The 22,631-nt window shown below is 39.2% G+C and overlaps 1 protein-coding gene and 4 long non-coding RNA genes across 7 annotated transcripts; 3 read left to right on the forward strand and 2 right to left on the reverse strand.

The window, feature by feature from the left end:
* The first annotated feature begins 6,668 nt into the window (after positions 1–6,668).
* Positions 6,669–7,523, forward strand: LOC120291697 (receptor kinase-like protein Xa21). Its single transcript, XM_039309388.1, has 2 exons — positions 6,669–7,319; positions 7,392–7,523. The coding sequence occupies exons 1-2, from the start codon at positions 6,669–6,671 to the stop codon at positions 7,521–7,523; spliced, it is 783 nt and encodes a 260-aa protein (XP_039165322.1).
* Positions 7,524–9,756: 2,233 nt separating this feature from the next.
* Positions 9,757–11,138, forward strand: LOC120292175. 2 transcript variants are annotated; one of them, XR_005549922.1, is made up of 4 exons: positions 9,757–9,884; positions 9,970–10,099; positions 10,192–10,290; positions 10,699–11,138. It is a non-coding gene; the product is annotated as an uncharacterized LOC120292175 (long non-coding RNA). The 2 variants fall into 2 exon arrangements; XR_005549921.1 differs by lacking the exon at positions 9,970–10,099.
* Positions 11,139–11,901: 763 nt separating this feature from the next.
* LOC104436779 lies at positions 11,902–14,313 on the forward strand. Its single transcript, XR_005549924.1, has 3 exons — positions 11,902–12,636; positions 13,609–13,718; positions 13,869–14,313. It is a non-coding gene; the product is annotated as an uncharacterized LOC104436779 (long non-coding RNA).
* A 761-nt stretch (positions 14,314–15,074) lies between these two features.
* On the reverse strand, positions 15,075–15,731 carry LOC120292176. Its single transcript, XR_005549925.1, has 2 exons — positions 15,676–15,731; positions 15,075–15,454 (listed from the first exon to the last, which is right to left on the reverse strand). It is a non-coding gene; the product is annotated as an uncharacterized LOC120292176 (long non-coding RNA).
* Positions 15,732–15,847: 116 nt separating this feature from the next.
* Positions 15,848–18,112, reverse strand: LOC120292174. Of its 2 annotated transcripts, XR_005549920.1 has the most exons (4): positions 17,904–18,112; positions 16,582–17,217; positions 16,227–16,451; positions 15,848–16,060 (listed from the first exon to the last, which is right to left on the reverse strand). It is a non-coding gene; the product is annotated as an uncharacterized LOC120292174 (long non-coding RNA). The 2 variants fall into 2 exon arrangements; XR_005549919.1 differs by lacking the exon at positions 17,904–18,112 and having other exon boundaries at positions 16,582–17,488.
* Between the last annotated feature and the right edge of the window lie 4,519 nt (positions 18,113–22,631).

Consider the following 22,631-nt stretch of genomic DNA (forward strand, 5'->3'; position numbering starts at 1 on the left):
ATGTTCTGTTGGCTTTCCTATTGATATTTCAGCCCGTCATCTGTTCCAGCAACTTTACAGATCAATATTCTCTCCTCCCCTTCAAATCGATGATGGAAGTCAACCTGACGAACACCATCAAAGGCGGCAATTGGATGGTGGAAGCAAGGTTTTGTGAATGGATTGGCGTTGTTTGTAGCAACCGGGCAGAGTCATAGCTTTAGACCTCTTGCACATGGGTCTCCAGGAAAGACTCTCTCCCCACCTTGAGAATCTTTCTCTCTTGGCTTCTCTTGATCTTTGCAGCAACATTTTTTATGGCATGATTCTGATAGAAATTGGTCATTTATGCTGCCTGAAAGAACTTATGTTCGAATTGAACCAGTTCGAAGGAAACATTCCTCCTATCTTAACCCAATGCCAGAACCTCGAAGTCATGTCACTCACGACAAACAGGCTAACATGTGGCATACCAAGAGAATTCGGTGCCTTCCCTAAGTTGCAAAAAATGAGTCTTAGCTCAAACGACTTATGAGGTCAAATTCCAAGCTCCCTAGGCAACATATCCACATTGCAAGTCATTATATTGGTCAATGCCACTCTCACAGGTTCGATTCCTTCAGCACTTTTCAATAGATTGCTCACGTGGGTGAATTTGATGGATAATTTGTTGGAAATTTCCTATAATATGGGCTTACATTAATTAATTGATTTTCTATTTTAAATAATCGGGTTAATGGATATTTCAATATTTGTTGAACCCTACAGTGATCTGATTGAATTGGGTATTGACATCTATTGCTAACGGGCCTGGTTGAGCAACAAAGTGTAGGCAATTGTGTTTAACTGAAGCCCGTAATGGGAAGGGCTTAGTTAACACGCTGTTGATTAGGGTTTGCTAGGTCCCCTCTCTAGCCTATAAAAAGATAGGTTATACCTATCAGTTGCTTTAATCCCATTGAAAGCTGCTATATCGAAATAGGTCATAGAGAGGTAGATCTAGCATTCCGATAGATCCCTAATTATTAGAGTGAGTGAAGCAATGGCTCAAACAGGTACGCTTTAATTCCGCTATATTTATTGCTTGGTGTTTTACAATCATATATGGATCCATTATTTCCTTGATTGATTAATTGTATATGTGAATACATTTTCTACATGTGGTATCAGAGCTTGTCATATATGATTGTAGAACCCAAATTTTATATTTTTTATGGACAAATTCGAAATTTTCCTCTTTGAGCCATATGGGCATTATCTTTCATGTGGATTTTTTGCTTGATTGATTTGAAACCATAGGGCTTTTGTTCTACATGTCGAGATCTTTCCAACCATATATAATTTGTATAATTTCGTTGAGAATTGAGAGAGAATTTTAAATTTGAAATTCTAGGATTTATACATGAAAAGTTCTAGAATTTTCAAATTACTTGCAATTGGTTGATTTTTATTGTAAATCGTTGCATGAACATTGTTATATATATGTTTTAGCATCTTTCGATTGCAATAAAGAAAGTTCCTTGGGCTCCATCTCCCATGGCAAAGATTGTTTCTTTTTTCGGTGTTCAAAGGGGTCAATCCTGAGTAAGTGCCCGTGTTTGATCACCCTTTTCTTGTTTTCTTTAGAGATCCGAAATCTTGTGGTAGAATTCTTCAGATGCAGCTTGTGCAGTGATCGTTTTGTTTGGAAGAGAGAACTTTTTATTTAGTTTTAACTGGCTACTCGAGTTTTTTGGGTTTTTGGTTGCTATGTATGGTGCAATTGGAGTGATTGTCTCGTATATATATAGAAAAAGTTCTAGAATTTTAAGTTAGATTCTAGTGTTACCTTCGATTTTTATTCGACGGTAGGAACGGTTGGTTTAGAGATTATTGTAGCTGATTGTTTGTTCCGCTCTGGACGAGTGGTTAGAGTTTCTGCCTTCTCTTCCTCCCGCCTCGTGCTTCGGTGCGATTGTGCGTACGGGGTTTCTGTGGATTCGCATTAGGTTCTTGCACCTCTTTCCTTTTCCTTGATTGCCACTTTGCTGTTTTACTCAGTGGACCGAGATTACGCATCAATTGATCCACGTACGCAATAGGTGACGCTTATAGGGTGCTTTTCGAGGTTTTTGCTGTTATAAAGTCGAGATTTATGCCCTATTTTTCGTTGATTTGGGTTATTTCTATATTAAGTAGTTAGTGAGTCACTGAAGCTTTGGGGCTATGGTGCTCCCTATAGTCTGGAAAAGAGAACCAATAGTTAAGATTTCTCAAGTTGTCGGGATATCAAAATTTAAAAACATGGAAATAGTAGGTTTTTGCTTTTCACGCGCGGTGCGCGCATCTTGTTGCTAGATTCTAAATGAAACCGTTGCTTTAAGGCTTCATTGTGATTTCGCCATAAATGTGTTGATTGTGGGGTGAGAAAAGACCAAACTGTGATTTTTGTTTGTACGAGTGGTTTTCTGCTAAGTTATCTGTCTAGATTTGTTGGGTTCATAGTTGATTTGCTGAGTAATGTGGCATGACCAGCAAATTCCAAACTTGCAAATTCTAATCTTTTTGCAAATTGCTCGCACGGCTCCTGCGATGCATTGGTGTTTTATTGACTGAGGTTTAAAATTCCATTGAAGGCAATACAATGAAACCAAGAGATTTGTGAATCAAGATCCAAATGTATATAGATACAAACAAGAGGATGTTATTTATAAAAAAAAAAAAAAAATTAGGATTAGGCTAGAGAGATGTAAAAGCTGAAGGTTTCAGCAGTGGAAGAAAAGTCCATAGTCTACTGTGTAGTGCTTTGTGGAAACCACAAGTTCAAAAAGGGAAAACCGTAGATGGTGCATGATGAGAAACACATGAATGATTTTTTTTTTTTTTTTTTTTTTTACATGGGAATTATGTTTTAAATCTATTCATCTGTAGTTTCTTTTATTTTTATTGTAATCTTTGGACCGTTGACTAATGGAAGACTATAGCATCAAAATACGAATTAATCAATATTATTGAAAATTCTGGCGACCCAAACGGACCTTTCATGTCTTCTTGTGTGGTTTTACCACGAATCATCGGGGTTGACTAGCTTAATATGATTGAGGTTTAGAAGTTCTCTTTATAGAGATTTTGTTTGATCTCTTGTGGGTTTTAATATTAGAATGATACTTCTAAATTCAGATGATATGATTGTGTCAAATAGGTGAAGATTGAGTTATTGCATGATTACGAAATTTCCCAAATTTAAAAGATGCCAAATTTAAATATGCCAACCAAGGGTTGACAATGAGGAAGTGTGAGATAAAGATTATCCTCATGATTTTTTGATGTAATGATTAATGATAGCTACGAAATTTTTTGGCTCCCTTTAATTCTAGTAACCATCCGTATCCATTCTTGTTTTGCCATGAGTCCGAAATATTAAAATGTTGCTTGATAAATGCAATATGATCTTAGGAAGCACATGTCGTAAAGTGCTTCATATTGTTAGATGAGTTTTAGGCATATATTTTTTTGGAGTTTCCTATTGATAAAAATTAGTATATACAATTACCTGCCCAAAGGGGTTATTGTGTATATTAATTTGAAAATTGCATGAAGATAAATTCCAAAATTAAAAGATGGGGATGTATGACTCAAAAGATTTATTTGCCCAAAGGGGATAAATTTTTGAAAGTTATATGTAATTCCCCTCTATATTGATATATTGGAGATAAATGATGGGGATGTGTGACTCAAAATGTTTATCTGCATAAAGGGGATAAAATTTTGAGAGTTATGTGTAATTCCCCTCTATGTTGAGATAATGGAGATATATAATTTAAAGGACTTGTCTGCCCAAAGGGGATTGATCCTTGAAGATTATATGTAATTCTCATTTATCGTCTCTATATATTGATATTATGGAGATGTATAATTTAAATGATTTGTTTGCCCAAAGGAGATGGATCATTGACAATTATATGTAATTCTCCTTATTATTATTTTATAAACTTCATGCTGTGAAAATAATGGTGCATTATATATTCTGCCCAAAGGGGAGTTTATAATGTACTAATTTATTTTTGTTGAAATACTTATTGCCCATAATTGATCTTATTGCATCATATGTGACAAATAGTTACTTTTGCTATAAATAACAACAATGCCACGGTTGAAATGTTAATTGGGTCAAATATTATACTGTTAAGAACTTGGTCAAAAAGGGAGATATTGTAATTGAGAATATTAAAACTAAGTCAATATTGGCGATCCTCTAACAAAAGGCTTATGGCCCATTTTGTTTAAAGAACATGTAAAGAATATCGGTGTTTTAGATTCTTTTGATTTCTTTTGTTAGTGGGAGTTATACAAATTGTATTTCTAGAGATTATAGTGATATGCAGACTGATAATGCTTTTATGATATATATTAAAGCATTTATTTACAATGATTGTTGTTATTGATTCTATTGTTATCCTTTCTCCTATTGACTAAGAAATGGAAGTATAAAACAGTATCTTTAAACAAATTTTAGTTTAAAGATGACTGGATGCTACTAATTATGAGATCTCATGTTTGATTATGACATAATTGTGCAATTTCATGTTGTTTAGAAATCGTACTGAGGCAGTTTCATATCGTTGAGAAATTGCATTGAGGACCGATAAGAAATAGTGTATTGAGGACCGATAAGAAATAGTGTATATTTTGATCACATGTTGGCACTATTTCTTACTACACTACTAGGCCCATGATCCATGAAAATATAATGCTTATTATATGTGATTATGGAAGGTCTTGTGTTGTGGCATTTTCTTAACACATTGATCTCCATAGTCCTATACTAAGATTATATAGGATTGGATTGGTATTGAGATGCCATTATTGGAATATTATTTTGTAAAAGTTGTGGCCACATAAAACAAAGTTTTCAGTTATTAACCCGATAGTGTCGTTTTTAATATAAAATCTCTTCAAAATAAAATAAGTTAATTAATGTAGCCCAAGTGGGAGAATGTTGGAAATTTCTTATAATATGGGCTTACATTAATTAATTGATTTTCTATTTTAAATAATCAAGTTAATGGATATTCCAATATTTGTTGAACCCTACAAAGGATCGATTGAATTGGATATTGGCATCTATTGCTAACGGGCCCGGTTGAGCAGCAAAGTGTAGGCAATTGTGTTTAACTGAAGCCCGTAATGGAAATGGCCCAGTTGACATACTATTGATTAGGGTTTGTTAGATCCCCTCTCTAGCCTATAAAAAGATAGGTTATACCTATTAGTTGCTTTAATCCCATTAAAAGCTGCTATATCGAAATAGGTCATAGAGAGGTAGATCTAGCATTCCGATAGACCTCTGATTATTAGAGTGATTTATTTTTCTTAAAGTGAAGCAATGGCTCAAACAGGTACGCTTTAATTCCGCTGTATTTATTGCTCGGTGTTTTACAATCCTATATGGATCCGTTATTTCCTTGATTGATTAATTGTATATGTGAATAAATTTTCTACATAATTATCTCTTTGGAAGTCTTCCCTTCGATCTTTGCTACCGTTGGTCTAACATTCAGATGCTTGCCCTGAATAAAAATCAATTCAAAGGGCCCTCGCCACTGTGAGACGCTAACCCAATGCAAAGAGCTTATCATATTGGGGTTGTCATACAATCGTTTTCAGGGAAGCATTCCTCGAGATATAGGCAGCTTGCAAAAGTTGCAAAAGCTCTATATCTCTGCTAACAACTTGACTGGCATGATTCCTCCAACCATCAGTAACATGTCGAGCTTGCACACGTTAGGCATCGCAACTAACCACATTGAAGGGGAGATTCCGAGTGAGATTGGCAATTTGGTCAATCTGCAACTAATGGGCCTTGCGGATAATTTGCTAACCGGTGGAGTGCCTCAAGAGATTTTTAATATTTCGTGCTTTATTTGATGGAAAATTCCCTCTATGGAAGCCTTCCCTCGGAGGTAGAGTTCTAAGCCTTCCGAATTTGGAAGAACTATATCTAGCATGCAATGGCTATGGAGGCAACATCCCGTAGTATTTCTTGAATTTTTTGAACCTAATCATTTTCGAGGTCGGGGACAATCAACTTAGTGGACCCATACATACGGGTTTGGGCAACTTGAAGAGCCTTGAATTCTTTAATACTGTGTTAAGTTAGCTAATAGGAGAGACATATGATTCGGAGCTTGGTTTTCTCTCCACTTTATCTAATTGTCCGTCGCGACAAGTCTTGTCGTTGGGAGGCAACCCGCTTCGTGGCTCCATACTAGAATCTATCAAAACTTCTCTAGTTCCCTACAAATTCTAATTGCTCCCAATTGTCAAATAAGAGGTCGTGTTCCCGAGGAAATGGTTTCTTGAAGAGACTGACTTTGCTTAGATTTGGGCAATAATGCTCCAGACAGCAACATCCCATCATCGATCGGAGGACTAGAAAGGTTGCAAAGGTTGTATCTTGATAACAACCATCTCGAAGGACCGACCCCCGATGAGATAAGCAACTTGATAGGTTTAGGAGAAAAGGTGCCTGGAAAAAATAGGATATCGGGATCAATCCCGAATTGCATTCAAAACTTTAGCAGGCTTCATATGTTTTCTCATGAGCTTGAATAACATGACATCGGTTATACCATTTAGTTTGTGGGGCCTTCAAGAATTCATCTTCCTCAATCTATTTCAATGGAGGACTACCACTTGAAATAAGGAAGATGAGAGATATAGAGAGCATCGATGTTTCTTGGAACCAACTTACTAGTGCCATACCGAGTTCCACCCAAGAGTTTGGGAGCCTTGCTTCTCTCAACCTGTTGAGGAACTCGTTTCAAGGATCCATGCTACAATCGATTGGCCATCTCAAAGGGTTGGAGTTCCTCGATCTCTCCTACAATGAGTTATCAAACACAATACTTGAGTCCTTGGAAGGACTTGCATATATACAAATTTTGAACTTGTCCATTAATAAGCTATCAGGAGAGATTCCTAATTGCGGGCCCTTTGGAAATTTCCTGGCTCTCTCTTTCATTGGGAATGAAGCACTTTCTGGAAATGCGATTTTTCAAGTCCCACGATGCAAAGAAAATGGAATGAAATCATCAAGGGACAAGCGGCTACATATACTATACATTGTTGTGCCAATTTTATCAGCTATACTTTTAGTCCTCGTCATTTGCTTGCTTAGAAAGAGTGAGAGTACCAGTAAAAAAGCTTCAATTTTGATGGAGAACTTGCCTATAATTGACCACCCGATGATATCATATCGGGAGCTTTGCTTGGCTACTAACAACTTCGGCGAAAGTAATTTGCTCAAAGCAGGAAGCTTCACCTCTGTATATAAAGGTAGGATAGACATCTCGGTCAAGGTATTAAATCTCCATATTGAAGGTGCTCTGAAATGTTTTGATGCAGAATGAGACACTTTTCGTATGATCCAGCACTGCAATCTCGTCGAGGTGACTAGCACCTGCACGAATGCAAATCTGAGAGCTTTGGCACTGCAATACGTGCCTTGTGGGAGCTTAGAGAAGTGGCTATACTCTAACAATTACAACTTGGATCCACCATGACCAATCGGAACCCATTGTGCACTGCGATTTGAAGCCTAGCAATATTCTTCTAAATGAGGGCCTAGTCACACAAGTCTGTGACTTTGGAATTGCCAAGATTTTGGTTGAGAACAAGCTTGAAACACAAACCCAAACTCTCGACACGATTGGTTACATTGCTCCAGGTACATTTGCCGAATATTAGCTAATTCAAGCCTTTGATTGCCAATATAATGGTATAATGTAATAGAGATATATTAGCACTCGTATGCCTCTTGATCTTATTACTTATGTCCTAAAAAGAAATAGATCAATTGATGATGTTCTTATGTCACAAACTATGATGCTTTCAGAGTATGGTTCAGAAGGAAAAGTCTCTTACAAAGGAAATTATTTATACGGTTTCAACATATTGTTGTTGGAAGTGATTACTGGGAAGAAGCCAATCGGTGAAATGTTCAATGCGAATCTCAGTTTGAGGCAATGGGTAGGTGCAACAATTCCAGAGAGAGTGCTTGACATTATGGATAGCAAAATCCTTTGCACAAAATATGAAGATCCGACGCTTTCGAAATTCAATAGCATAGTCTTCTTGATACTAAAGTTATGGCTAGAATGTTCAAAGGACTTGCTTGAGGAAATAATGGACATGAAAATTGTCGTGGTTAAGCTCAACAAGATCGAGTTGTCACTTCCTTGACAAGAAAACAAGGCCGAGAGCAGCTCAGAGAATTTGAACATAGCATTTTCATATTTTGTACTTAGTAATTTCATTTCTATTGCATTGTGTGTATGACTATACAAGATGGTTCCTAATCTTCTTTTAAGCTTTCTAAATTAGAGGAAAACAATTCAAACCCCGACTAGATTTGCAATCAAGAGTCTAACTCATGTCCAACTTCAGAAGGTGTAGCAGCTGCCATGTTCTCTAAGTAAAAAACTTTGTTTGAGAGTTGGTAAATTTGCAAGTGACGAACTTTATTTCCTTGAAGCTCTACATCTTCTCGCGTCACGACAGGTAGAGCCCATGAGCCTTGCGTGTCAAGCTAGGCAGGGCCAGACTTAAGATCCATTTATGGATATTCTTAATTGTCCCTATTTTGATTTGCGCCAAAAGTATTTATCCATGATTGAATATTCTTATATATGTATGTAAATAGATATAGATATAGGATATACACGATCGATATCCTTAAAGCATATGTTCTGTCTCAAAATGTCCCACGCAAACAAATGGAAAAGGCTTTTTAACTACTTCCTGTATTTAACCATTGGAGCAAATACCAATGGCTACCCTTTTGTATTGACTCATTTTACCGTTGTTTGGTACATTACATAAAGCGTCAGTTAAAGTGTAGGCATTCGTGCATTTTTTGTACTTGGATGAGCATGCATGTAATTCATATGATTGATGGAATGTGATTAATACGCTTCATGGAGTCATATCGGTCAAACGTGTTTTCATTTGAGATAAGGCCTTGCTAGTTTGGAAGAGCAACAGAAAATGGAATAGCTTTTCTAGAATCTGTATTTTTCTTAGCCATTCAAAAATTAAATATCACAAGAATAAATTAAAAAGAATAAACATGCATGTAAATATAAATATTTGTAAGGTTTTTCAAAATTTAAGGGCTGTTTATTTTGTTGAGAATAAATGAATTATTTAAAAAAATGATTATTTATATCGAATAGAATAATTACTCAGCAAAAATACTTTAAAATTTGTAGAAAGCATTAGGATGGGGGGACGAGGACGTCACCGATGGCCGCACCGAATATCTGTGCCGATTCTTTAAACGTCCCACGCCGTCGTTTTTACTCTTCGTTTTCTCAGCCCCGTGTCTTCCATCACCCGCAACTCAAGTTCCCGTCTGGCCTCGATCCCGTCGGTCGTCATCATCACCGTGAAATCAGTCAGGCGAACGGACGGCGACCATGGATGACGCGAACGCCGTCGACGTTGCCGGAGTTCCTGCTTCCACTCTCAACCTCATCGACCTCTCGAGCTCCGATATCCGACGGTCGGCGTCCCTACTCAAACAAGTCTCCCTACTCAAACAAGTCTTCGATTCTCCCGCCTTTTTCCACTATGTTTAGTTCGATTTCTGGTACATGAAACCGAGGAAACCGAGATTTTTCGAGTCGAGGGGGACGCTGACGGATGAATCCAATCCGTTGGCCTCAGGCGTGCTTGGATTCCGGCTTTCCCTACGTGATCAACTCATGGAGTCAGCCAGGACTTGATGGAGGAGGTCTTCCTCCAGGGCAGGCGGTTCTTCGGTCTGCCTTTGAGCGAGAAGATGAAGCTGCCGAGGAACGAGAAGCACTGAGGCTACACTCCTCTGTTCGATCAAGTCCTTGACCCTGCAAATCAGATAAACGGTTTGTGTCTGATCATCCTGCTGAAGATTTTACTGCTTAAAGTGGACTTAGATGAATAGCTGGTGATTTTGATGTCTGTATTCAGGTGGTGGTTGAGTCGCATTTCCTAGAAAAGGAAGATCAATTTGTTATTATTCCTGTTTTCGGTTGTATTCTTGGAGAGAACTGCCACTGAATTGGGAGTTTGAATTGCTAACACACGACCATGAACTCAAGTCAGAGATTTGGCTGAAACTTGTTATTACCTATCTGCTTATCATCTTCTGAAGATTGTTCGAGCAGTAATGAATTTTTTGACGTTTTGTAGGAGATTATAAGGAGGGATACTACATACAAGTGGAAGTACCAGAGGACGATCCTCGTGTGTAGAAGGCTCATTTTGGACCGAACCCCTGGCCTTCTGAGGGTAAACTGCTGTTTAATGTAATTTCTGTCCAACTTAAATCAGTTGTTGATCGTGGATGTTTATTTTGGTTTCATTGTAGTATTTTGACTAGATATATTGCCAAGATGGAGGCAGGTGATGGAAAAATTTCGTTGTCAAGCATCATGAGTGATGATATAGAGCCATAGGCATTAATTTTTCTTGCTAGTTCCCGGAAGGAGCATTGTGGGGGTGAAATTTTCAAGATTTTGTTGCTTTCTTTTCATTTTGAGAAGAATATAGTTTTTACAACTACACGAGAGGCACCGTTCATACTATTTCAAGTGTTGCACATTCATTATGCATCTTGATTGCTATTTCACACTTTTTAATGGATTGGATGTTCACTAGCAAATGGTTGTCAACTACTACTTTGTTCCATCCATGCAGAGTGATTAAGGCTGCAAAGAATGTCTCAGGACCAACATTATCTAACCTCCAGCTTGCTGAAGGAGAGATTATTCTTGATATAGATGGCACTGTTCCTCTGCAACCTGTATTGCAGCACATTGGTATCTTAGCTTGGCCTGAGTTCTATCCTGACAATCAAGTTGTGGGAATTTATCGTTGGGTTCCCTGGTTGACTGTGTGGATCATCATCTGTTAGATAGTGGGAAATCAATTGCTGGAATGATGATTTGACTGTATCGTAGCTGCTGGAGTTTGATAATCATGGACCTTTTATGTGCAAGATTACTTCTGACTGAATGAATTCTTCAGCCTTGGAAACTTTTGCTTCTCATCCATAGCTTCCATTTGTTATGAGTAGAGCAAATTTGAATTTGAATTTGCCAAATGAAATATATGTCCCACATACTTCAGCTTTAAGATGATTTCATCCAAATATCTTCTAATTTGCAGCAAAGTCAGGATTTAGGAAATGACAGAGGTAATAAGTGGGCAATTTTTATTTATTTATTTAATTTGGTGGTTTTGTTCCCATATAGTAGTTATGGATTTTGAAACACAGGTTAAGGTACAGCTCTACTGGCAATGTTGCTTCAAACTTCATATGGTGAATTCAAGGTGGGGGCCTAGATTTTAGGGCTGGTTTGCCTTGACTACCACAAACTTTGGCTAAACATTTCATGCACTGTTAGGACAGAGACTAGCTTGTCAGTTTTAGAGACATGTCCAAGATGGAGAAACTGGAACTTTTTCTAGGTTGCTTAGTGTTGCTGGTTAACCGTGTATTATGTGAGCTCAAGAACGTGTCAAGTGGAATTCAGGGAAAATGAACCTTTTGTGCCGTTTCTCTACATCAACAAGGCTCTCAGTTAATTCTATCATGGAGCATGGGACTTTGGATAAGAAAACTCTAGAATGGGTTGTCGGGGGGACTGTTCTATGCAAATGATGCTTATATTGCAGACTTGTACAGAAATCTGTAGATTGCATTGTGGGGTGAAATTTTGAAAGAGCTAATTGGAGCCTTCGAAAGGCGAGTTTTTTTATTTATGAGGTGAGAAAGAAGCGGAAATGCGATAATTTTCTGTGAGAACTGTGATGGGGGCTATTTTAGCACTCTCTCGGAGCGTTCTCGTCACACTTCAATGAATTTCTTGGTGGTAGTTTTGGTCGAGATGTATTGAAGATTCCATGCTGAGATATTTCTTTAGTTGAGTATAACGAGTTTAGGTGAGTCAGGGAATGGCATCTGTTGCTGCTAGGGTTAGAAATGACACTTCTGATGTTTAAGTTTATAGATACATCTGCAGCAGGTATTGCTTTATCTCTTGTACGTGCGTTTGCGGCAAGTATCTTGGGCCATTTGTAGGCCATCTTGCCTTCAAATAGTGCCGTTTTTCTCAATTTTTCTGGCTGTTGAGCATCTGCAGATATTGTAGGTCCGCCCTGTGGTGATTTTGTCACAATATAGAAGTGAATAAATAATTGCGTCGGTCAATGCAAGATGATATATTTCATTTGTTGTTGAAGCTTTTTTTATATGGAGTTCTATGAAGAATTTGCAGTGCATGCTTACAATTAATGTCTTCAGGCTTGGATTTGGTAAAAGGAATCAAACTTTTTTAGCGCTTTACTTTGGACAGTGCTTCTTATCTACCTAGGCAGGTATGACTTAAATTCTCTCAATGGGATTTCAGCTTCTTCTTTTGTAGTTGCAAGTGGCACAAAAGCCACTTTAAGTTGTAGTAACAGGAAAAACGCTTTCGATTGATTTCTCAGCTGATATTTATGTGCATTATGATGCGATTCTTATCTCAGTGTCACAGCTTGCTTCTACATTCTTTTGCAATTTCTCAAGCTCTCACCTCAAGAGTCTTCACAAGATCCCATCTACCATGTTCTGTTGCAGCATTCTAGCAAGTATGTTTGCACTCCATTTTATTATATCATTGTTGTTTCTACGGGATTCTGGATACAGTACTTTATGGAGACATTATGAGCTCATGGTTTCACCGGACTACGGTAAATGAACAATTTTCTGCTCTGGAGCTATAAATCTTAAGAGTCTTTCAGACATTGTTTAGGTTGCTCTACATATTCAGTTTTAATAACGGGTTACTAATGTGCCCAACCACTCCAAAATTATGCTTTCAATTTTGAGCTGCAGTCCCTTTCTTGAGGAGAAGAACAAATGGAAAGTTTTGATGTGCTAATTATGTCATTTCCAACTATGATTTTGGGTGTGCTGGAATACCTTTTTATCTGAGCAATTTCTTTCTTCAGGGATGGCGTAGAACAGAAGAAGCAGCATTTTCCTGTTGTAATTGCTAGAATCACTTTCATTGTTTTGGGTGGTTTGATGCTGGCGACTCTTCTCTACACTGTCTTCACCGACGGTAGCCCTTTCTGGAGAGAACTTTTAACTCTGTAAGTTAATTGTTCTGTCTTCAATGGGTCTGTCATTTGGTTTCCTAACATTTGGAGTTATGTTGGAGAAGGTATTAAAATAGGTTGGTTTTTACTTGGTCATGGTGTACTATGAGGAATACACATAGGATTATAAGTGCCCATGCATATTTTTCTATTCATGTATCTCAAAAACTGGTTAGGGACTCGGCAGTTTTTGGTTTAAATACCTTTTGTTGCATTAGTTTTCTTACTTATTCAGCTGTTAGGAGCCGCCCTTTTTTCCCCTCGTATATACGGTGCATAAATCATCTCAAACTGTACTAGAGTAAAGTGACGTGTCTTGGATGTTGGCATGAAGAATATCACTGTTCATGGGAACTAATTGTTGGGTTTTGGATTAGATATGCGAGTTGTGAGTAGGAAGAGTTTATCTAAGCATATTATTTAGATAAATATTAATATATTTGTCATTTTCTTGTACAGGGGTCATCAAACTCTTTTCAACATCTTGGGAGGAATGAATCCGGAGGCCCCTGTGAAAGCACAGATAATGCACGGTTACAACATAAATAGCCTAGACGAACCCTCATATAGTATGTGCTTTTTTGGCAGCTTATCTGTTAGGCCACTAAAATTTTTTCCCATGATAGTCAATCTATTAGAGAGATCAACATTAGACTGCATGAACTTTTAACTTCATTCAACTGATGGAGACCCACAAATGGGCGAGCTTTTCACTGCAGGGAATAATAAGTGAAGAGCAAGTGGATTACTTCAACATGCCATTGTATCCTGCGTCTCCGGTGGAGATTGCACGGCTAGTCAAAATGGCCGGTAGTTTTCACATAGAGACGATGGAGCTGCTCAACACCCAAACGAGGTATGACGGTGGAGTCCATGCATAGGATATTGTGATACACCTAAGAGCGGGCTTGGAGGGGATCATCAGCAAACACTTCCGAAGCAAGATCATCTCGCCCCATTCTTGTTAGGCTAGTATTAGATTCTTGTTAGGTCAGCAGTCTGAAACTTGTTATCATTACATGGGTTGGGTTGGCTATGATGGATGTGCTGGACTTTGAACAAAAGATGGTAACTATTCAAGAGGCGCGGATGGGTGTCATTGCAGCGGCCTTGATTCGTTGAACTTTGCTCAATCCTGTGGCCGATGTTCCATCGGGTTGTTGGCTCGTCTCCTAGGATCATGTTTGATCTAGTTCATGTAGAGAACATTCTTCTATATGTCCTAGGATTGTCTTAAATTCTTTCATAGATCTCCTATTTTGGACTTGTTCCAGTTCATTATAGCTGTCAGAAATCAGAATGGTATAAAGACTGTTCATTTATTAAGGGATGGGGTTGGGGTTTCGCTTTGGTTTGGTGTAATTAATGTCCATGGCTTGGACAAAACTGATGATATGTATATACAAATGATTCAACAGTGTATCCCTTATCAAGTTTTGACCATTCGTTTGGAGTTTTAAAGCTCATCAGGTGAAGGATAAAGATCGACATTTTTCCCCCTGTGATTTGGGGTGGGTTGAAAGGGAAAAGTATTGACATCCCGTGGAATAAGATGGGCTGTGACTTTAAATTTTTCAGTTGGTTGGCGTACAATTTTTCACATGGGCTGCAGGATCACTATCACAATATTAGTAGTGAACTATGAGAAGAATGTGAAATCTACTTAACAAGAGAACGTTGCAGGAGGAAATGCTGATTTTCCAATTTAGTACACCTATGCCTTTTTTTAACAGGACCGTAGTAACATTGCAACAGCAAGCCCAGCTGCAGTTTTCAATTTTATCAGTGTGAATTAGTTGTTAAGGAAGACGAGGGCAATCTTAACTCCTATTTCTACCAAAGAACAATTCATCTTCTTGTTGTGGAATATGCCTTGAGTTTCGCTCAACTGCAGGTAAATAAAATCTGGAATAGTGGGCTGAACAAGAAGGTAAAGTATGTACAAGGATCAGTTTCTACTGATCCTCAACATGGCAATACTTATTAAGAATGGCTGTAATTGAGTTCACTTGGGGTAATACCCGTAAGCAATTTTGTAACATCCAGTACAGTAAAGACAAAGGAAAACATTAATCAGGGCTTATTTACAAGTGACTTGGCAATGATGAGCTTCCTAGGTGAAGGCTTGGTTTGATGCACGGCGCTTCCATGATTCTGATATGGAAGTACAGAGATACGGCAAGGAGCTTCCTGTCAATTGCTGCGAATGCTCTGGGCTTTGGAGGTCTACTGCAATCTTTAGATTCACATCCCAGCAATTGCCTCTCATTGTCGTAGATCACCATCTTGTCCTGCATCGATATATCTGCAAAACCAACAAACGAGGGTAGATATGAAAACTAAATGAAATAAATCTGCTTTGCACAATAGTGCAGAACATCTGAATGGATATGATCTCTGAGGACATTTTATGTTGTCTAATCATATATCTTCGATGATTTCCTTCCTCTTCAAATTTTCCATGACAATGTCTTGGGTGCAAAACTAAATTTGCAATAAAAATGCCACCATATGGAAGACTCTTACCTCCAATCACTTTCATAATTTCTGTCCAGTAGGTTTCCCTGCATAAAGGAGCTCTGGGTCCCAGGAGAATAGTGCTTTCTGAGATACATATAACAAAGTTCAATTTTAGTATATGAGAGATGAGAGATATCGAGATGGTGAGAAAATGGAGGAACAGAGAATTTACAGTAATCATGAGACATAGGCATCCATGTGATGCGGGAGGAGTCATAAAGATCATCACCGAAGAAGAGAAATCCACCACCACGTGTACTCAAGCAGTGGCCTAGTACCCACCAAACCTTGACTACTTAGCTGTGATACGATGCTGGACCTTCCCTTACCGAGCGCAAGCACTCCATCTAAGAAAGGATTGGACGGACCAGGTATCTGATCATATTCACATCTGTAGAGGAACTATCACCACATAAGAAATGGTTACAAAGGTAAAATTCTCTGACATTAATGAAGAATTTCCAGCCTGGCCAAAAGAAAGCATGGTATCATAAAATACTGAGTTGGTATAGTCAGTAAGCCTGGCCAAACATAATTGGGAGAGCATGTGAATTCACCTACCCAAGGGTGACACAAGGACTAAGAAGCCTGCTGTTGCTGTAGGACCTGAAAGAAACGACATCCTTTACAATTACACCAAGAGAAGAGCCGCCATCCAATTCCACCTCGTAGTCACATTGCTCTGGGTGGTCACATCTGTAGTTGCCTGAATGCAGGGACGCGCAAATTGGGTCCCTGCAGATTACTAGGTCCTTGTTGGGTCGATAAAGCGGATGTGGCGTCTGCAATAAGAAAATGATGGGAAGTTATTAGCACTTATCACCCTGCATAACATCATGAGACCCTTCGAAACAAACATCTGAGCAAAGTTTTAGGAGTATCAACAAAATTCATAGAGACAACGACATCAACCTGAAAGTCAAGGGCACCTTGCCTCTGCTCAGATCACCTCTGAAAGAAGAAGAGGAGGAGTAGGAGGACAACGATACACACCAGCTCGGCACAATTATCAGCAACGCGACCAAACCCGCTTTCTCTTTCCCCATTCTTCCTGCCTCTCTCTCCTCCCCTCTCTCTGTATTACAACTGACGAATAAGCAAGAACAATATGTTCTTGGCGAAACTCAAACCCGTCCCTGTTCTTGTCCAATTATTCAGACACAGCAGCAGAAAGACCAGGTCGAGGGCAATTGTAGGGCCGGTTTCTTGCATGATGGAGCGAATGATTGACGAGGATTTATGCTGATGTCTGTAATAATTGAGGAACCATTTTCTCCAGGAAATCCAGGCTCCTACCTTAACTCGATAATCAATGGTAAACAGCTTTCGTTGGTTGTCAAACTTGGACTCGCAAATGAACAATCAGCCACCAAGTGACATGCCTCTACAACTTTGTAAACTCCCAGTACTGAGTTGCATTTTCTGTTTACTGACCGATGTCATAACAATGCATGTAAAGCCTCCAAATTGCACTTTCACAATGCATAATTGACCAAAAATTCTATACTGTTCCGATCAAAATTATTGGTCAATGTAGCTTTACTGGTCCTATTGAGCCAATGATTTCATTTTGTGATAATCACTTAGCAAATAGGAAAAAAATAGTCAATTGTATTTATCACTTTGTTTCACTGGATTGACAAAATTGAATGCAAAGTGACAGCATGAGTTCACAGCAAGGCTCGTTCAGAAACAGAAAAGACAAAACATCCGCACTATTTGAACATATAGCGATTAACTAATCCAACATCGTCAGAAAAACCAAAAAAAACTCTCCCATTCAAACATTTAGAAGTGCCTATAACCGCAGTCTTCAGACTCGAATGTCTTGACAATATGGAAAGGTTACAGTAGTGCATCAAACGAACAATGATTAGATAATAAGTAAAATACAACTATCAAATAAAATTGGTGATGAATTAGGAGTAGATTCAAATCACAAGATGGTGACTCATTCATATATCCAATGTTAACATCATTTAGTATGATGGTAATTATATAACTTTAGTATATCTAGAATTATTCTTGACAACAATGGAACGCCGGTAAATTTTCTAGAAAGGATCAGGCCCTATTTCCTTTCTACTGAATTTAAGGTACACGATAAAAACAGGGCATAGGAATTTTAAAGCTTGTCTTAGCTGCCATAGAATCCTAGTTAAAACAACAATATCACACAATCAATGAATCAATGGAGTGAAACTGGTCTTAACAGTAATCGCTATAAAAGCTACCTCTGAACAACTCAAGGTTCTGCATAGTGACATGATCGAGATTAATGATTGAAGGCAACCCCTTGCTTGCAGTGGCCAATTCCATCAGCTCCAGCTGTTCATCCTTCATAAGCTCCATGGATTCCTTGGCAATTCTGCAAGCAGTGGCCTTCTCCACTGCACCTTTTCATCTCTCTGCTTCTTTTTCTCGGTGAAACTCTTCTCTTGTCTCTTTTCTCCGCCTTCCAAACAAAAAAAAAAACCAGAGAAGTTGGTAAAGAAAAGAGAAAAAGAAGAGGTGCTGCTTAACCAATCAAATAAAGCAAAAGAAACTAACTAGTGAAAATGCAATATCAAGCTCAAATACTTACCTTAATAGATTCTTTCTGTAAATACTTCTCCCGTCGCTCTGATTCTCGCCTTGCTCACGTAGCAATCTCTCCTCCTCTCTCTGCTGTTCACGCATCAACCTTTCTTCTTCCTTCCTTTTTCACGATCAAATCTTTCCATCTCTTTCCTCATTCGTTCCTCAGCCCGCAATAGAAAAATACAGGATATCAGTACATGCCAAAGTTTTCTCCACAAAGCTCACATATCCTTAAGTGATAAATGAAAACCTTTCTCCTCAAAATATTTTCTTTCTCTAGTGCTTTGCGAATTCGGTTTTCATTAGCTTCAACTTCCCTAGCAATCTGGGCTTCTTCAATCTGCAACAAAATGACATTTTTGGTCACCCTAAATCTATATCAAAAAGTGATGACAACACTCTGCTCTCAGAAGCATCAGAATTACATTGCGTTTTCTCTTGACATGCAGATCAGAAGTATCATGCAAAATTGTCCTATCAGGCAGGGTAGAAGAATCTTCTTGACCGATAAATGGATGGCTTCCTTGGTGAGCATCCATTTGAATGTTAACAAAGACTCTCTTGGCTGAAGGGAATGATCATCTCTCAGAGGGGATAAAAACTGTTTCGCTCTCCATCTTCTTGCAAGACACGGCATACTCGCAGTCGCACCTCTAACACCATCAACACTAGGCAGCTTCTCACTTCTGTGAATAGATGACACTCTGGTAATTGGCCCATCCACCAGGACATCAAGATAGTGATTTTGGCCATCTGTCCAGGGGTACGGTATCTTGCAGGCTGGTCATGCAGCAACTGATACTCATGGTGGAGAAGTCTTGAAGCAGCTTGGATAATCACACATAACACAAACATTGGCAAACCACATGACTTCTGAAAATTGAATGTTAACAAGCGAAACTATCATCAGAATTTTATTAGATTCTTCTAAGAGCAGTAAAAGTTCTTAAAATTAAAAAAGACAATTCCAGTTTTCATACAAAAAGACAAGAAGAACAAACTTGTAAAGTATCGAGAAAGGACATGTAGGGTGTAAGTATATAGGCAACTACCTACATCAACCTCTCCAAAGAAAATTGGCATGAAAGGTAAGTTTGAATTGAGAATTACATCCCCTCCACCTCAACAAAGTATTAGTACCAAACAGTTCTTGATAACTGCACTAAAAGGGACTGAAACTATTCAATATTTTTCCAAGCAGAACACTCATGTTATCATAAAAATATTTGTAACGACATTTCACAAACATATTCTTAATTCACAAGCACGAAGAAGTATGATCATTGTAAACTTCTATTAACCCATGCAAGTGTAATCACAACAGAATATTTGCAATAGTTAGCCACAAAACAAGGGGAAAAAACATCACACAGGCAGAGCAGCAGGTAAAACAAAATACACAGTAAAAGCCAGCCAAGAGCACTAGGACTCATTTTATAGAGATATTGATGCATAAGTACCTTTCCTCTAAGTAAAGTATGCACCTGTCTCAGCTAGCCTAGATTCATTTCATGGAACTAACATTTATCGTAATGAGTACCTTAGAGTCTTAATGGATTATAGCCCTATAACAGTCAGCACAACTCTTCAAAAAGATTGAAACCTTTGGAAGATGACTACATCAAGGAAATAGCAGCAAATAACAAATTAAACGTCACACAATCTCCATATGCCAAGTAATGATCAACATACTAGAAGGTGTTCCTCTTTCTGTACAAAATTGCATATGTGTGGCTTTTCTTTTGCAGCTGTTTTGTATAGGGGCAGTACCCCTTGGTACCTTCTTAATGGAATTTTCTTTATTGTTCAAACAACAACAACAACGACAAAGACATCTCAACAGGGAAAAGAAGCCACTGACTTTATTTGACATGGCATCCCGTCGAACATACACCTTGCCATCATAAGGATTCACGGGTCCTTTCTGCTCCTCATCTGCAACTACACAGATAACATGTTAAAGTCAGATAAGTGATGGAGTAAACATGAAATGAGAACTAAGAAGAGGAAGAACTCAGATAGATAGATGTGGCTGTCCAAATAAAATACCCCAAAGTTTGCACTCATATCCTGTTCTATCCATGGAAGTGCCCGTACTTACTATAATGATCTTGATCTATTTAGCACTTGCTATATTACCCAAGCAAAAAAAAAGCATATGACTTCTCAAGAAAAAACCAGAAAGAGTGGTGTTTTTACATGAAAAGACAAGATTCTCAAGATCAAACAGCTGATCTTTACTAACTCATTTCAAATAACGTAGGGCACCTTCACATCATACATGGATATCTTACTAGTATACCATAGTAAAACAGAGCTCCTCCCAAGCAATAATACCGTCAGAACAGACACGGACGAAGGCGGAGGTCGCGAGAGGGAGGCGAAGGGGCATCAGCGACGGCGTTGGAGTCGGGGGCGAAGGCGCAGGCGGAGGGGCGAAGGCGTCGGCGTCGGGTTGGGGCGACGAAGATAACCGGCTTGAGGGGCGTCGGCGTCGGCGTCAGAGTCGGGTTCAGGGGCGGAGTCGGGGCGTCGGCGGAGGCGAGAAGCGTCGGGGCGGAGGCAGAGGAGGAGGGGCGTCAGCGTCGTGGTTCACTGGAAAGGGCGTCGGAGTCGGGGGCGTCGCCGGCAACTTGTGGAGGCGGAGGCGGAGGTGGAGGGGCGTCGGCATCGTGCGGAGGAGCGTCGGCAGCGTCGGCGTGGAGATGGAAGCAACCAGTGGAGGAGAGAGAGCAGAGGAGGGGAAGAGCAAATGGAAGCACACCTGCGGTTTTTGTTCTCCCCCGCAACGGAACGGAGAACGGGGAGAGAGAAAGGAGAGAGAGGACGAATCGACAGATCGCAGATGAGAGCAGAGGAGAAGAGCGTCAGAGTAATGGGCCCGGTGTGCGCAAATTTTGAACCTCTGGCCTCGCCTATGGGAGGCACGTGTCAGATTCTAAATGATCTTACCCTCCGCCTACGTGGAGGGTAAGACCACCCAATATTTTCTCGATAAAAGTTAGGCTTCTAAATGGCAAAACGTGAAGAATCTTGAAAAGCAATGTGTCTAATTACATGCAATTTTGACGCAATGAAAGGAAGACGAAAAGATGGAGGTATAATTTGGAGCTTAATTTTGCATTCATCAAGAAAATTTCCTTATGGGCCCATCTCTAACCTTTTTGGGAAAGTGGTTGACTCAACTTAGCAAGACAGAGAAAGAAAGAGACTAATAAACCAAAATTACTAAGTCCAATACATGCAGAAGTCATTCATAATGTAAATGATCGACCTTTCGAGAGATGCGTCAATTGCTCAACATAGATAATTATTGCCGATAGAGCCATGGCAATTGCAAGAATGCCAATGGACAAAGTAAAACTAGTAGTTCCTTTAAGTAGAGACACTACAAGGAAAAGGGAAATCGACTGCCATGTTAGTCATGGACTCAATTTCTATATGTAAGGGGATGCCAAATTACTCTGCCTTGGAGTCAAAGTTCTTGTCTCCTGAGAATGTTGATGCATGAATTGGCTAGAGATCTCTCCACAGCCGAAAAGCTCTTTTACGCCTTTTCACTCGCACTTACAGTCGACGAGATGGGCTAAAAGAGCCTTAGCGTAAACTACAACATAATATGTCCCAGGCAACAAAGAAACGTAGTCACTATCTCCACCCTTGTCATGTAGTTGGAGATCTTGGAATGACGCCCGATCAACTAAAAACATTTCTATTAAAAAAAAACTAAAACATTGCCATGTATGGTGCTACCTGTGGACACGCGGCTCCGCCGCCCCTCCTTCAACCACGTTGATTATCTCTCCCTTACTTCCGCACGCTCCACTACCACTCTACTTCCCGCTGCTCATCTACCACTTCTACTTCCCAGCTCCTCCACGACCACTTCTACTTCCTCAGCTCCTCCACCACTTTCTTCTTGCTGCTCCTCCACTACCACTTCTACTTCCTGCGCTCCACTACCACTTCTACTTTCTGCGCTTGCTCCACTACCACTTCTTTTCTTCCGTATATGGCGAAAAACGCCATCTAACCCCTCCTATTAGAAATCCCAACATGTTTGGTACCGTGTCATGTATGGATACATTAAGTAGATAAAAAGCAAGATTTATTGGAATGAAATAAGGATTGTGGGGCTGACAATTTTCCACTTACCGCAATGAAGAAGTCTTTCTTGAGAAAGCCATAGGAAAACCACATGATTGCATTGAGGGTGAGGAAGATTGATAAAGTTATCGACATAAACTCCACACTCTTGGTTTTATGACTTTTCCCTGCCCATCCATATATTTTCATTCTATTTCAGTAAAATGAAGTCAATAATAGTAGCAAAATTGACAAAGTGAGTCGGTCTACTAATAATGGAATTAGTGTAAAATATA

This window comes from Eucalyptus grandis, chromosome 3 (assembly GCF_016545825.1).
Source record: "Eucalyptus grandis isolate ANBG69807.140 chromosome 3, ASM1654582v1, whole genome shotgun sequence".
Classification (NCBI taxonomy): domain Eukaryota; kingdom Viridiplantae; phylum Streptophyta; class Magnoliopsida; order Myrtales; family Myrtaceae; genus Eucalyptus; species Eucalyptus grandis.

Bases quoted from the DNA above. Each gene is read 5' to 3' on its own strand.
- LOC120291697 (XM_039309388.1), top strand. From the start codon at position 6,669: ATGAGAGATATAGAGAGCATCGATGTTTCTTGGAACCAACTTACTAGT. The intron at 7,320-7,391 runs GTATTAAATCTC...CGTATGATCCAG, and splicing joins GGATAGACATCTCGGTCAAG to CACTGCAATCTCGTCGAGGT.